The sequence below is a fragment of the Schistocerca gregaria genome, chromosome 2 (assembly GCF_023897955.1).
Source record: "Schistocerca gregaria isolate iqSchGreg1 chromosome 2, iqSchGreg1.2, whole genome shotgun sequence".
Lineage (NCBI taxonomy): Eukaryota > Metazoa > Arthropoda > Insecta > Orthoptera > Acrididae > Schistocerca > Schistocerca gregaria.
Genome location: NC_064921.1, coordinates 594477739 through 594494158, shown reverse-complemented (window position 1 = coordinate 594494158; position 16420 = coordinate 594477739). Strand labels below are relative to the sequence as shown.

The window sequence follows — 16420 nt, the reverse complement described above, 5'->3', positions numbered from 1 at the left end:
TGCTTTAGACCACAGCCTAATGTCCATAAAACAGAAATCACCGAAATCAGTAGTTCGTTGTCCTACACCCACCTTCTCCAAAGTCATAGATGATTAAAGAAAGCTCTAAATAGTACGCACAGAAAAATGTAAGGTATAAACAGGAATGATGGCATTTACTCTACTCCATGATGTGGACCACATGAACTGCGAGACTTGTGTAAACGAAATATTGTAGTCAAAGCCTCTAGCAAGATTCGCCCAAAGAAAGCGAGGTGTACACACCTATGCCTCTTGTTTGTTCACCTTTTTTTTTTTCGTAGTCTCGCCTTTCCCACAGGGAAACCAATGTAATCGGAGAGACGTAACGTAATGAAAAACTTCGTGCTAACTGTCACACAGCTATAAGAAGAATTAAAAGGTCAAATACTGCAGCGCATCTAAGTAACAGCTGACATGTCGCTAAAGACATGCACTGCGTAAGAAATGAAAATTTAGCCATCTGAAAATAGAGAAGTGCTGACGGAAACTAATAACAGGGAAAAAATGGCTCTGAGCACTATGCGACTTAATTTCTGAGATCATCAGTCCCCTAGAACTTAGTACTAATTAAACCTAACTAACCTAAGGACATCACACACATCCATGACCGAGGCAGGATTCGAACCTGCGACCGCAGCGGTCGCTCGGCTCCAGACTGTAGCGCCTAGAACCGCACGGCCTAATTACAGGGACGAAATGAAAGCTTTCGAGAGGCATTTGTGGGCGCTTGCCATACTCATCAACAATTATTATAAGGCTTGTCAGGCTGTCTTAGTGGGCGAACTGGACAACACGCCGCGCTATACTTCGCGATACGTATCAAACTTTGCGACTTAAAAACCCCACCCATTAACGAGACGTAAGCAGATACCGCATGATGTTCTAAGGTAAGTCCCTGTCTCCTCTCAGTTACCCAAAAACACTGTTTTCCTTCGTAATATTGCATTTTATTAGTAATGCTCTTCATAACATCAGCAAAAGCACTACAAGAGTAATGGATCGCAGCTAAATTAAATCAGGCTATGGTGAGGGAATTAGTCTACGAAATGTGACCCTAAAAGAAGTAGAGTTTCGTGATAACCCCACAAAAAGAAAAGCCAGTGGGCTAAGTAGGATACAAAATGCAGACGGGAATCTGCAAGAGAAGAATTACTGAAAAAGAGGAATTTGTTAACATCAAACGTAGATTTAAATGTTAGGAAACTTTTCTGAAGGTATTTGTCTGCGCTGTACTCTTCTAGGAAAGTGAAACATGGACGGCGAACAGTTCAGACATGTAGAGAATAGATGCTTTTGAAATGTGGTACTGTGGAAGAATGATGATGATTAGATGGGTACGTAAATTAACTAATGAGGCTACACTGAATCGAATTTGGGGCAAAAATTATGGCACGACCTGATTAACAGAAGGAATCGATTGATAGACACATTCTGCGGCAACAAGGAACCGTTAGTTTCACAATGGAGGGAAGTGTAGGAGGTAAACATAGTAAAGGAGAACCAACACTTGAATACCGTAAGCAGGCCTAGTGCAGTAGCAGCTGTGTAAAGATGTAAGGCTTGCACACGATAGCCTAGCGTGGCGAGCTGTAGAAAACCAAATCTTCCGACTGAAGACTACAGCAACAACAATACTCTTTTCATTACCGCTTTTACATGTCACCCAATATTTCCAGTCGAAGAGAAAATGGCACTATGTCAAATGTTTCCACTGAACAGCTAAAACACAACTTAGCTATTTCTCGTTACGAGATTCTGACTTACGTCCATATGTAACGAATCGATGGGACACTTTCCAGCCCGCAGTCCGCTTCAGACAGGACACGACTGATGCTGGAACGTCATTTCTCGCACATTAGTCTAACGATGTTTTTCCTGTGCGCCATCATTGCATACCGGCGTTCTGACCTAGAGTTGTTCTCAAAATTATGTCCGTACATGCAAATATACCGCTCTGAGGGCATTGAATCATCCACGGAGAAGCCATTCACACATCGGTAGGAATTCGTCAATACACGACGGCACATACAGTAATGCGGCTCACATTACGCAAGGATTTGCGTCAGCGTAAATGCTGTACAAGTGCATCGCTTAGCTGACTACGCCTCATTATCAGTGGCGTGACTCGGTTTGAACTGGGACCTTCGAAAATATGCTTACTGCGTATCACATGCAAAGAAACTGAATCCATTCAAAGCTAATCTTCTGGACCTGACAGAATAAATACGCCATTTTACATGGGAGAAAATAAATTGTTCACTATTTGAAAAGTAATCACCACAACCGTTAATACATACATCCTACTGTGAGAGAAGACGTCAATGCCTTCACGCAAAAATGTTTGCGGTTGTCTATGGCACCATCATTTTACCCAGGCGTTCACCTATTCGCCCGAAGCAAATCGACGGCCACAAATGTAGTTTTTCAGGGCTCCAAAAATTTGAAAGTCGCCTGAGGAGAAATCGAGACTCTGTGGAGCATGTATACGGACTTCCAGCGAAACTTAGCCGCGTACTCAAAACAACATTGGCAACACGAGGGCGGGCATTATCCTGCAAGTGGATGATGGCGTCCATTAACGTTTGGACTAGATGGTGCGCTTCAGTGTTTGGCAAGAGTCCACGTATCGCTGTGCGTTAATTTTGTCGCCGCATACCGGGATGTCCATGAGCAATGGGCCCTTGTAGTGAAAGGAAAAGGTCATCATGACTTTTCCGGAGCTGGTGTGCACGGATTTGGATTTTTTCGGTGGGGGTGAATTCATGTGCTTCCACTGTTGGTTCTGACACTTGTTCTCCGGTTTAAAATGATGACACCATGTTTCATTTCCCGCGACAACACAGGACAGGAAACGGTATTATTCATCGTGATACCGTTGCAGGGGCTGCGGTGATGTCGACATTCTGTTCCATTTCCACTCCTCCGTCAGGCTGTGAGGAAGCCAATTTTCGCTAACTTCCGATGTTCTGTCGTGATGGCGTGTGCGTAGCACCGTGACCGATGCCCAACATGAGCCGTATGCCCCGGCCAACTGCTGTCTTTCAATGACACCGACCTTCTCAAATGCGTTTATTCCACGCAAGCACACGCGCACGTGACGTACTCAGCTCGCCATACGCAGCAGACATACGGGCGTGAAGTTTGCTTTCTGACACTCAGTCCGCCAGCAGTCAAGCCTGCACTAAACCTCGCTGCTTCTCTTTCTCGGGGTCCATAGGGAAGTCGGACGCACACACGACTCACTAAGCTCACGTCGAGTACGTTTAACAAATTGTACAGCTGTGAAAATTCGCGCTAAATTCTCCTCATTCCCAATATAGGCCAGTTCTGTACAAAGACGTACCTGCGTTACCAACGTCCGCGCCATGTTCTTTATCTAGTCTGACTCATTTTCATCTGACTGCCCCTTGCACTACTTAACGTTTCACTCATTCTGACAACATTTTATTATAATGCTAACGGTTCAAATAACAAATTATCACTACGTTAACTATGTTCTCCGAAGAACTGTTCTGCAGATGTTTACTACAATCGCGTTCTGCAGTTGTTAACAGAGCAAAATATGTAGTTTTAGATCCTGTAGGGCCTTACTGTCCGTTTTATGGCAAACTCGGTGTCCGATATCATCACAGAGACGATGTGAAGCGAGCTTCGTGGCCACACGGCGTTTACTTCCCCTGCCACATCCCTGTATTCGAGCACCTCTTTTCAGGTGGTTTGCAAATTGCGGATGATGGATACAGTGATGTACGGATACACTTTACTTATCACTGTTGTACCAAGTCGATCACAACATGTCATTTTATTGCGTACTATGCTACAGTCGCATTACATTTTGCAAATTTAGTCTTCTACCACAATGTTAGAATAGTACCTGTAGCATCGAGGATAGTATTTCAGTAACTGATACTGCTGTCCCAACTTCTCATCGATTATTTTGGCGGCCTCAACAAGCCTTTTAAATAACCCGTCGTGCCAAGATTTTACACCCAAATGTAATGCACGACATCGGCTCGTTTTTGGTCGCCACTCTTCCTGCAACTATCGGGATACACTCTTTGCACACACTTGTTCTTTCAGGACAGAGTTCCGATAGTTCCTCGTCACAGTCACCTGATCTTGTACCACTGTCAGAAATCCGTCAAGCAAATCTGTGTGCGTCAGCCAACTAACTGTTCGATGTCACGAAATCGACATCATCCTGGCTGATGTCGTTCGCATGTTTCCTCTGCAGTTCGTTTCTAAGCCAGATCATTATGTCGGTGTCAGCTATTTCTGTCTCAGACCTTGGGACCGTTCAGGATGTTTCTGCCACACTGAGTGGTGTGTCAGAAACGTCTGCAGCTGCTAATGCTTTATGAATTGAGGATGTTTTGAAAACACTACTTCAGATTCCAAAGTTGCTTTCCGTGCAGCTGCTCACAGCCTTTATTCGCCTGGCTCCACTCATAGTTAAGGGACTGGCAGAGGGTCCATTTTAAACCCTTCAAGATGTTTTCTACAATTCTATCTTGAAAAGCACGCGGGAGAAAAGAAACTTTAAATCTTACGGTGAAAACTATGATTTCTCTTATTTTATGACGATGATCATTTTCCCCTATTTGCATTCGGAGGAGAACTTTGAAGAAAAGATATCGCCGCAACGAGAAACGTCTTTGTTTTAATGACTGCCATACCAACTCATGTTATCATATCCGTGACATTCTCTTCCCCATTTAGAGATAATCCAAAATGAGCTACCCTTCTTTGAACTCTCCATGTCCTTAATCTGTCTTATTTCGAGCAGATCCCTCGCCGCGCAGCAATACACCTGAAGAGGACGGACAAGCCTGGTGTAGGCACTCTCTGTAGGAAACCTGTTGTATATTCTACGTGGCCTTCAAATCGCTTTCACCATAACATTATATATGTGACCGTTCCAATTTAAGTTATTCTTAATTATAATTCCCAGGAAATTAATTAAACTAACAGTCTTAGGTGTGTGAGATTTATCGTGTCACCTAAATTCGAGGACTTTTTCAGTACTCATCTATATGACTTCAAACGTTTCATTATTTAGTCAGCTGCCACTTTTCCATACAGATATCTTGTCTAAATAATTTTTTAATAGATTTTGATCGTCCGATTCCTTTGCTATACGGCAAATGACAGCGTCATTTGCAAACACTCTCTGACGGCTACTCAAATTGTCTGCCAAATCATTAATATAGATTAGGAACAGCAGAGGGCCAACAACACTTCCTTGGGGTGCGCCAGATATAGTTTCTGTTTTACTTGACGATTTTGCGTCAGTTACTGAGTACTGTGACCTTTCTGACAGGAAATCACAAATCCATTCGCACAACTGAGACGATGCCCAAGAGGCACGCAATTTATTTAGGAGTCTCTTGTGAGAAACGGTATCGGTAGCCCTCTGGAAATCTAGAAATATGGAACTGAAATCCTCTGTCGATAGCACTCATTACACTGTGTCAATAAAAAGCTAGTTGTGTTTCACAAGACCGGCACATTCCGAATCCCTGATGACTGTTCGTCAGTAGATCGTTTTCTTCACGGTAAGTCATAACGTTCGAAATACTATATGTTCCAAAACCCTACCGCAAATCGACGTTAGTGATATGGAACTGTAAGTCAGTAGACTACTCCTACTTCCTTCCTTCGGTACTGGTGTGACCTGTGCAACTTTGCAGTCCTTAGACACGGATGTTTCGATGAGTGAACGGTTGTATATAATTGCTAAGAACGGAGCTACTGTATCAGCATACTATGAAAGAAACAGGACTGGTATGCAATCTGGACCAGAGGCCTTGCCTCTAGTAAGTGATTTAAGATGCTTTGCTACACCGATGGTACCTACTTTCAAGTTACTCATGTTGGTAGCGGTTCTCGATTTGAATTCTGGTATAATTGTTTTCTTTGGTGACGGAATTTCGGAAACCCTATTTAGTAACCACGCTTTAGTCACTGTAATTGCTATGCGTAGTTAAGGTACTGACTATCTCTTACCCTTTGTGTATTTTTTACACACGACCAGAATGTCTTGGATTTACTGCCAGATTTCGAGAGAGAATTTCGTTATGAACCTATTAAAAGCATCTCGCATTGAAATCCGCGCTACATTTCGAGCTTCAGTGAACCTCCCTCTACAACTTTTGTTCCCCACACTTCTCTACATTACCAAGGTGACGATTCTTTGATGCTTCAGAATGTGTCCTATCAACGGCTCCCATCTTCCAGTCCAGTTCTTCCATAAATGTCTTTCCCCCCTAATTCAACATCTCATTAGTTATCCAAACTACTTATCTTTTCTTGAGCAGTCTCCTACTGTAGTACCATATTTCAAAAGCTTTCTCTTCTTGGTCGTGGTGTTGATCGTCTACGTTTCAAAAGACTCCGTTCCATACAAACATCTACAGAAAAAGACATACAAACACTTAAATTTATACATAATGTCAACGAATTGCTCTTTTCCAGAAATCGCTTTCTTTCTATTGCATATTACACCCGCCCTACTTAGACCACCGCCACTTCTTTTGTTGCCCACATAATGAAACTCATCTACTACTTTTGGTCTCTCATTTCCTAATCTTATTCTTTACCCAACGCCTGATTTAATTCGACTACATTCGTTATTATAAACGGTCACAGTATCCGAAATGCGGTAACACTGCCATTTCTACGAGAAGAGTGGCAGGTAGTATGAAAATATGTAAGAACCTCCGACTAACCTCCTCTCAAGAACAATTTATGGGCCGAACTATCTTCAGTGATCTTACCAAATCTCTACCGGATGCGAGCTTAAATACTGTGCAGCTGAACCATAAAACCAAATAGTTTCCGTTGATGTTTCTGGTGACTCCAACTCTCATGCTAATACTGTATCACTTGTCTGCAGGTAACTCAACGTAAGGCGGGAAATTAAGTTAAGGTGCTACCGAGACTGAGATTTTCAGCTACGCAATCCTCGTCATCTGTCAAAGATGATGAAACAAGGGCTGATTTGCATTAGAACGTTTTAGTGAGATCACTTTCAGTCTAAACGCTGCTGAGGACTTATATCTGGCCCAACAGTCCTACGAACAGCTTAATTTCGCTGCGCTACCTCGATCAGAAATTTACTTTCAGCAACAGCTCGACAATAAAGTCGATCCACGGGTCAGAAATAATGTGAAATTCGTAGTACGCTCCTACTGTCTTGTTAAATTCGTTTACGAGTATCGTTAAAAAATGCAATTCAGTCGGGAAATTGATAACCCACAGCGCTGTTTCATGCTGGAATCACTATTGTTCAATATGATGCGCAATCCGACTTCTATTGTTGCAACAAATTGCAAGCCTTTCAAAAAAACTTTACGTAGGTCTGTTAAGAATTTTACTCCTTAGCTGAAAATCTGAGCCTACATTTGGTTACAACATTTAGAGTCACTGTAAAGCTGAGGGTTAATCAAGTCCAAGAAAAAATAGGATGCAAGATACAGGAAATGACAAGGAGGGAGATATATATAATAATGACTGTTGTTGAAGCATAACATTTTTTGTTAATTTTCTGAGAACGCACTACCAGTAAAGCTAGGACACACTGTTTCCTACATAATGCTCTAATATCCCGCACTGAGACATAGAATTAAATCAGATGCGCAAGACTGGATTGAGTAAATCCGCCATGGCGTTCGTGTGGACTGGTTTAAGGAAATGCCGGAATAAGCCCAGAAGGCTGAACTGAGATTTAAGGCTAAAGAAGACACCGGAATCGCAGACTGGACGAGGATGGAGCTGGATATTTTTCGCGCCCATGGCGACATTTTGTTGAAGTCGTTTAGGGCAACCGCGGGAAACCAGACTCTGGATGTCCAGACGCGGTCTGCACCTCGCTCCTCCCTACTAACAAGGGGAGGCAGCGACGTACGGCTCGCGGATTTACTTTAAACTTCGTACGCTTTTAGTAGTCCAGTAGGAAAACATAATGTGTATATACTAAGGCGCACTTCTTAGGCGATTTCGAGAAAATCGCAAGAGAAGTTCTACGCGTCAATGAGCGACCGGTGCGTTGCGACGGCGGGGGCGGTCATGAGGTTAATGCTCAAGCTCCATAATCGGTGGATGGCTGGATCAAGTTCAGTTCGTTTTTTTTTTTAATTTATATCCTTTTCAACACTTATTTTATTTCGTACTTATTGCATTCGTAAGGTAATATGATGAAAAGACAAGTGTCTTTGTTATTTTATTCCCAATGTTATTTGGCTGTTAATTAATTTTTATTATTGCAATAAATATTGTGCAACTTTTATTTCTATAGGCGAGCTAAAAGCTCCACCAAACGCTTCATACTTGTTCGTATCTGACTGACAACAAACGAGAAATATGTTATCGTAAAGATGCTATTAGAATACATACAATAGTTATAATATTTGTTGTGATAATAAAAAGTTAACAAGCGGCCAAATAACATTGTGAATTCCTTAAAAGTTCATGCAAATACATACGTCTTCCTTTTAGCTTTCAAACGCAATATTTATGAAATAATATGACTAGTGTTGAAAAAATATAAATTTAAAGAAAAACATTAGCGTTACTCCATCCGCCGACATCTCGTCCTCAGGGTTGCACCGCACCGATAGTTCACCGACGCGTAAAACTTCTCTTGCGATTTTCTCGAAATCGTTTAAGCAGTACGTCTTACTACTAGCACATTATCGTGTCCTAATGGAGTAAATCCGTGATCCGAATGTCGTAGCCTGCCCTTGTAGAGTCAAATGATTTAGCAAATGCGAACACCCACTTCCAGTAATTACTTCTATTCTCGTGCGCGCTACCGCTACAGTGCAATGGTGAACTCTCAAAGCACTGCCGATTTTTAATGATTTTCGTTCGCCTGCCTGAAGCTGCAGGAAAGTAGTGGACCCACTACAGCGTTGCGACCAGGAAGATGTCTGAAAGTGTTCAGCAACAGCCTGACACGCGCGCTGACTTGTTGGCGGATTCCACTGCAACCGGCATCCACACAGCGTCGTAGGAAAGCGTCCGCTCGTTAACAACATACTGGCTCGCATCTAAACGACAGGCGGCTATCCAGCGCGATACGAACACATGCTTTGTTCCACCCAGTCTCCAAAAAAAAAAACGTTGTATTTCCTGTACCGGTAATATAGTAGTACGCTGAATTAATCTGAAAGCTTCTACTCGAAGAAACGACAGCAACGTGTTGTCTGTGGGGAATGAAAATTCGTCCTCGAAACATTCTCTTGAGTGTGTCAAATGTTAAAATGTGTGCCAATTCCTAAGGGAGCAAACTGCTGAGGTCATCGGTCCCTAGACTTACACACTACTTGAACTAACTTATGCTAACAACACCACACACACACACACACACACACACACACACACACACGCACTCGCACTCGCACACGCGCGATGGAGAACTCGAACCTCCGGCGGGAGGGCCCGCGCAGTCCATGACATGATGCCTCAAACCGCACGGCCACTCAGCGCGGCTTATGGGAGAACAGAAATTACATATAATCAGTTGCACACATATGTAAACTCAAAACTGCCAGGATAATAATATTAACAAAATGATGAATGACGTCTCAGCCGCAGGAAAAAAGGTGTGATTTAAGAAAAGCGAGGAAACCCTAGACCTATATGCAGGGCAGTGATTTGTATCCTACATCGCGTGAGTATGATTTAGTGACGCCAGTACGCGTCAACTTACACTGATGAGCCAGAACATAACCACCTACTTAATAACTTGTTTGACCGTCTCTGGAACGAAATACATCACTGATTCTGCGTATCAGGAATCCGACAGATTGGTGGGGATTCGTGGAGGTATGAGGATTAGATGTCTACGAGCAGGCCATGTAATTCGCGTAAATAACGGGCCGCTGATTTGCGTATGCGGTGATGACGCCCGATAGACAGGTTCTATAGGACTTACTAAGGTTAACCTGGTCGCCGAGACATCAACGTGAGTTTCTGGCTCAGAGACACGGCCAATTATATTGCTGAAAGACGACATCGCCGTCGGGGAAGACATCAAGCATGAAGGGATGCAGGTGGCTCGCAGCTGTCAGCGTGCCTTCCATTACTAACTTAGACCCCATGCGAGCGCACGAGAATGTCTGCCAGAGCATAATACTGGTCCCACCAGCCTGCGTCCGTGGCAAGTTGCACGTTTCGAGTCGCCGCTCACCTCGACGACGACGTTTGTGCAGACGACCGTGCACCTAGTGCAGCAAAAATGTGATTCACCCGAAGAGCCGTCACGTTTCCATTGATTAACGGTCGAATCCCGATAGTCCCACGCCCACTGCAATCGTAATTGACGACGTAGTTGGGTCAACATGCGAACACGTAGGATTGGTCGCCTGCGGACCTCCATGTTCAACAATGTGCGATGAAAGATGTTCTCCAAAACACTTGTGTGCGCACCGGCACGGCACTCTTTCGGCAGATACGCCACAGATCACCATCTGCCCTACTTTACAGAGCAGACAAGCTCCGAAACCCACGATCTGTGAAGAGTCGTGGACGTCCAACCATTTAGCGTCTAGTGGTAGTTTCACTCTCCTACCTCTAACCGTAGATTCTCACGACAGTGTCAAGTGCACATTCGGCCAGCTTCGCCGTTTTCGAGATACTCGTTCACAGGCTCTGCGTAATAATAATCTGCCATTTATCAAAGTCGCTTATCTCTATGGATTTCGCCATTTGCAGCCCATATCTTCGCTAGGGTGATCCCCCTTCCGTGTCTGCTTCCCTTACATCCTTTTGTTACTGCGGCACGTGAACGCAACACCACCAGGCGGCATCCAACGTCGCGGTGGACAGAGTTCACAATTTTTTCGCTCGTCAGTTTACATTCCGACAGTCATTCAATTATGATCATTTATCTTTCACTACCCAAACGTCAATAGGATGTGCATTACAGTAACTAAAAATTCCCTGCCAAAGACTTCGCATTTTCAACGCTCACTGGGGATCGGCGTAAATCACAAAATGAAATAAGAAATGTGCTATCTGCCACATATACAGCTCTACCGCATCAACGAATCCTTCGTATCTAGGAATTTTAACATGGACAGTTAAAATACTCGAAGATGCGCTGTTGATCCTCCGAAATTGATAGCGCTATTGACAGACATCGTAGCAGGGGTAGAATTTTATTTACAGCACACTGGATACCGCTGAAAGAAGACACAATTATATAACTAACTGAAATAGGTTCTTCACTTATGTAATATATTATCACAATCCAAAACTTCCTGTATTGTAAAGTATGTATGTAACGATAAGAAATAAATCCTACCGTGCAGAACAGGAACACAGAAATACACAGAGTAACACATCATGAACAAAACTAACGAATTCTTCACCTTGAACCAACTACATCAATACAGTGAAACCAGTAATACGGAGATCCGAGGAGAAGCCTAGGAGGTACAATGACCTGCTAAACGAAGTAGAAACGGTTGTTTTGACAACTTGTGGCTACTCTAAACTCATTAGGGATGGGGATTTCTGTTCTATTTCACACCGACTGGAGAGAGCCCACAACATCCGCTTGAAATGAGTTACTGAACCTTCGGGCATATCCTTGTTGAGAAATTTCGTTTAACAGTAAAAATTAGGGTTTCACAAACTCTAAAATCCTATTGTTTCCCGAGATAATTGTCAAATCATGCAAGCTACAATAAAATATCATTTCTAACCAGGAAAACTATGAATGGAGAGGTCATGGCGAACTGTGGCGCATACGCAAGCCCTAGCAGCAAGTAATGACCACCAAAAACAGAGGATCATAAGAGCGGGGCATAAAAGCTACACCATATCACAGTAAAGCCAAAGAAACTCTACATTTGCTTCGTTTAGCTCGGGTGAAACAAAATTGGCCACAGTTGCTGTGTGTTTTGAAAAATTCGTATCGACGGCTGCTGCCACACCACGTCCACCTATGGTTGTCACTGGAGCACGTTCCGAAAATAATGTCACAGATGTGCTTACAACAGAACAAAAACAATGGAACAGTGTTACAACCAGATGTCACACGAGAACAATGTCACCGTACAATAACGTCCTCGTTCACGGATGTCAGATGAGGAAATATCTGCTTCATAATCTCCGACGTGAATGTACCAGTTGCGCGTCTACCGAATGAGACACATCTGGTACAAAATGATCCGTATGATTAATTATCAACAACGTGCTGCAAAGTGAGCTAGAAACGCGCGGCTTCTCTGTAATGATTTGGATTCTCCAGTAGGCAGGGTTCACCTGTAAGTAGTTTATCCATGTTCTCCTGCATCATAGAAAGTTATGGCTCCTGTGTGTGCACCAGCGTGTACAGTGATATTTGTGAGACTAATTTTGCTATGGAAAGTAGTATTTAATCTTGGCGTCCACGTGCGATCAGATTTCAAGCTACCACATGTTCACTGCGCACCGAATATCGGATGAATATTAGCTTACCGTTTTTCATACACTATTCTCCGCTTAATGAGTACTTATTCTCTATGCCCTTTCCGTCAGCTTATGTAATTAGCCGAATTCTGAAGGTTGTTGATTTTTACTTCTTTTTTGTTTTAATTGTTCTCCAAGTGGACTGCTTTCTGAGGCTACAAGCCATCAGTCACGATAGAGCCTTTCCCCTGAGCCGTTGCGGTGATGAACGAAGGAGGTTCCTTTACCACAGTTTGGTGGTTGTCGATCGCACTGTTAGTCATTGCATACGGATGTCGCCTAACCATCGCCGTATGTTTACTCCCCCTTTACTTCAGGTTATCTCTATTGTATAAATTACGTTCTGTGTGTGTAGACTAGGGTCTCAGTGGCAATGTTGTGCAGTACATTAAAAGTGCTTATCAGATCCACGAGAGAACCACCATGTGCCAAGCCCCGACGTACAGTGTCTATCACTGTAGAAACAGTTTATTGTATTACTGTTGGTTTATGTTAACAATAAGGGCTAACGGTCTAATAAATTCACGTTATAGACTGTTTTGTCGATCTATGTCACAAATAAGGAAATGTGATTCTGCCTTGAACAAACACAATTTATCTTCTTTTAGTACCCATGTGTGTTTAGGAGAAGTTTCTCCACCTTTAGTGGGTTTTAATTTATTCTCTTTACAACTGAGCCTTGAGAGTGTAACAAGCAACATGAGATGTTCAAGGAAGAGTTTTATGGTTGATAGTGCTTTTTTGCTGCGGGGGTTCTACTTTTGACGGTGCCTAATGGCATAGAAACTTTAAAAGAATAAACTAAAACTCATGAAGATGATGAAAATTCTCCGAAACATCTATGGGTACCAATAGAAGAAAAATTGTGTTTGCTCAATACAGAACCACATTTCCTTATTACGTGTTAGGAAGCAAAGGCGGACAAAGGAAAAAAAATATCCAGAAGTCACCACCAGTTTAAGGTCCTGTCATTTTTTAATATTTAAATTACCTAACGGGAAAATTAACTGAATTTACTTATTTGCTCTGGATGAGTAACGTTGGGGCGCAGCTGGTCTCGATATAATTCCTTATTATGCCAGCGTTTTCCGTTACGCGATTCTTATCAAAACTTTAGAGCCTGATTCTGTTATGCCGTTTCCTTTCAGGAGGCACCAGGTCACCTTTCAATGTTCTTTCAGGAATAGAAAGGCATCCACCGTTCATCTTTTCCTTCCATTCGTGAACGAAACGCGAGGAGTATTACTGCTCAGACACTTTATTGCAGGTTGTATCATAGTAATTTTTGTCAGACTCTTAAGATATCGGTATGTAGGGAAGTCACGAGTAGATAAGGCTTTACAGAAAGACTGTTTGAACTCCCCAAGTGCGTTGACATTTTGCAGAACTTCTGTTCCACTTTCTCGCACGGCAAACTAGCTCAAAATCATTCGTCCTGCACTCCTTTGTACACTATCTGATCAATAGTATCTGGACGCCTGTTAGTGGATATCAATATGGGGTGTGTCCATCCAACGCCTTTATGATGGCTTGATCTCTGCTGGGGTCACTTTCAGTGTGGTGGTGGAGTAGCGGCCTATTCTTCCGGAAGAGCCGAAAACCGAGAAGATAGTGGTGTTGGTCATTGGCGTCTGGAGCGAAGTAAACGTTCTAATCCATCCCAAAAGTGATCTATTTGGTTCAGGTCAGGACACGGGCCAGATCAGTTCATTTCAGTAATGTTATTGTCCACAAACCACTTCCTCACAGATGCTGACAAACTCAGTCATCGTCTCTTCTGAAAGCAGTAAAAAATGCTGTAAATTGTGTTCATCTCCTTCCATATCCCATATCCAGCGTTTTCTTACGCACAATAAGGAGACCACGCCCTCACAACGAAAAACTCCCCCTGCGGCGGCGTGGTTCCTTTTGTCCATTACCTGCACCTACCTGTGAACTCATTGCAGCAGATCGCCGGTAGGAAAACCGAGCAGAAAACCCACCGTACTGTAACTCGCACCAGACTGCATACAACGTAACTATTCCAAGAATCGGAAAAAGGTCTTAATTTTGGATGAAAGGGGGAAATATTGGCAAAATTTCGGTATATTCTGAACCTTGATAACGTACACGTTCTGTGCCAAGGCCGTGCTGATCTTAACACAGTCATGCACAAACCCTTTAATTCGCGTTAGCAAGTTTATGGTATCGTATTTGCCGATATTTGGACAGCTACTAAGCACGGATTGTTCTTAAATGAAAATGCACGCCATAAAATTTAAGTTTATCGGTGTCTAATGCACTCAATTTTTTTCACCTGTCTTTTCAATACGCCACGCCGCATTACTGTCTTTTCTCATACACAAAGCTACTTAAAAATACGTACTTCCTAAAAAAACACCGGAATAAATATGCCTTCACTTTAGAACACTTTTGAAAAACGTAGCACAACTAAAACTGGCTCCCTTCGGAGCTCATACTATACAAGATCGTACCATTGAAAGGCTGGGCTCTGACTCCTTAGAATGGTGTAAGCATTCTCTATTTACAAGAGAAAAGACGCGTGAAGAATACTCCGTTCTGATTGGTCAGGCCAATAGAAAAACATTGTTCTCCCGCGTTAGGGGGATATTTTGTTTGTACTTTATGTTATTAATTGTTTTCATTTGCACTCGAATTAGCTTTCCTTTTACCATGAACTTACTTAACATACTACGATACAATATTCCCCGTCGTACAACGTTAATCAGTAGAACAATGATCTACATATTTACTTTAGAGCACATTCACGCATCATTCACACTACCAAAAGCATATAGAAACTGCACAAACGTAAATAAACAAAAAAAGTATTCAAGAAATAAACAGAACAATTCAAAAAACATTCTCTTGGTCTGCTGCTTGAATGTGTGTGTGTGTGTGTGTGTGTGTGTGTGTGTGTGTGCGCGCGCGCGCGCGCTACTGTCCTCTAGCAGATGAAAATTAGAACTACGTACTCGACTGAACCCGCTTCAGACCATCTGCCACTCTGCCTGCATGAGTCATTCTCCAGATACACCTCTAGAAAGGGGGGCGATACAAGGCTCCACGTCTCACCCCGTACCGTACCACCGCCTCCTCCGTATTTTCACTGCTGGCACTAGACAAAACGACTGGCAACGTTCTGCAGGGATTCGCCAAACTCACACTCTTCCATCGGACTGCCGCACGGATGGCGAGATTCATCACTCCAAATCACTCGTTTCCAGTCAACCATTGCCCAGTAGCTTCTTTCTTACTATTATTTCCCAGCCGCCCTCAGCAATGCTCTACAGACCCTGTCAGTCAGTACATGAGATCTGGCCTGTTCTTAGTTTAGCTGTGGTTGCTCCTTCACGCTTCTACTTCACAGTCACATCAGCAGGAGGTGAACTGAACAGTTTTAGAAACTGTAATATCTCGTGGATGGATTTACGTGATAGCAATAAGCTCTGCTTCCGGTAACGTAAGAAACGAGAGGTGCAATGGGCGCTCCGCTGAAACGTTTGTCGCCCTCCTTTCGCTCGCTTCATTACGAGAAATTGTAAAAGAAATCTCATATCACGGCCATTTATAAAACTTCAAAGGTTGTCGATGCTCTAAGGGAGGTGACAGGCGCCCTTGTAGCCGTATTGTAAGTCAACATACAGGGTAGTCAGGAGCAGTGGAAAACCTTGTAAGGGCGTTGCAGGATAGTTTGTGCTGAGAAATAACTGTTAAGAAAAAAGTTCAATACGTTGTGCCGTTTCCGAGTCAATCAATACTGAAGTTAGCCAATCAGACCGTCGCGCGAGCCAATTCAAGCGGCTTTTCAGATACAATTATGTAGTGCCAGTTGTTCTCGCAGCGTAGCTGATAGCACACGAGACTCTCAGCCTTTGGTTCGGGTTCAATCTTTACAACCGTCCCACGTCCAGTTTTTGTAACTATCTCTTGCTCGGTT

General features: G+C 43.1%; 1 protein-coding gene across 3 annotated transcripts in view; it reads right to left on the bottom strand.

The window, feature by feature from the left end:
• LOC126334510 (endoribonuclease ZC3H12A-like) overlaps positions 1-16420 on the bottom strand; it is a 510441-nt gene that overhangs the window by 60139 nt on the left and 433882 nt on the right. The window contains exon 1 of one of the 3 annotated variants that reach the window (XM_049996856.1): positions 1786-1806. The exons of the other annotated variants lie outside the window; for them this stretch is intronic. Within the exon in view, the coding sequence (XP_049852813.1) occupies positions 1786-1791 (6 nt within the window). The 5' untranslated portion in view covers positions 1792-1806. Of the gene's footprint in view, positions 1-1785; positions 1807-16420 lie in introns of those variants that run through there. 3 annotated transcript variants of the gene reach the window in all.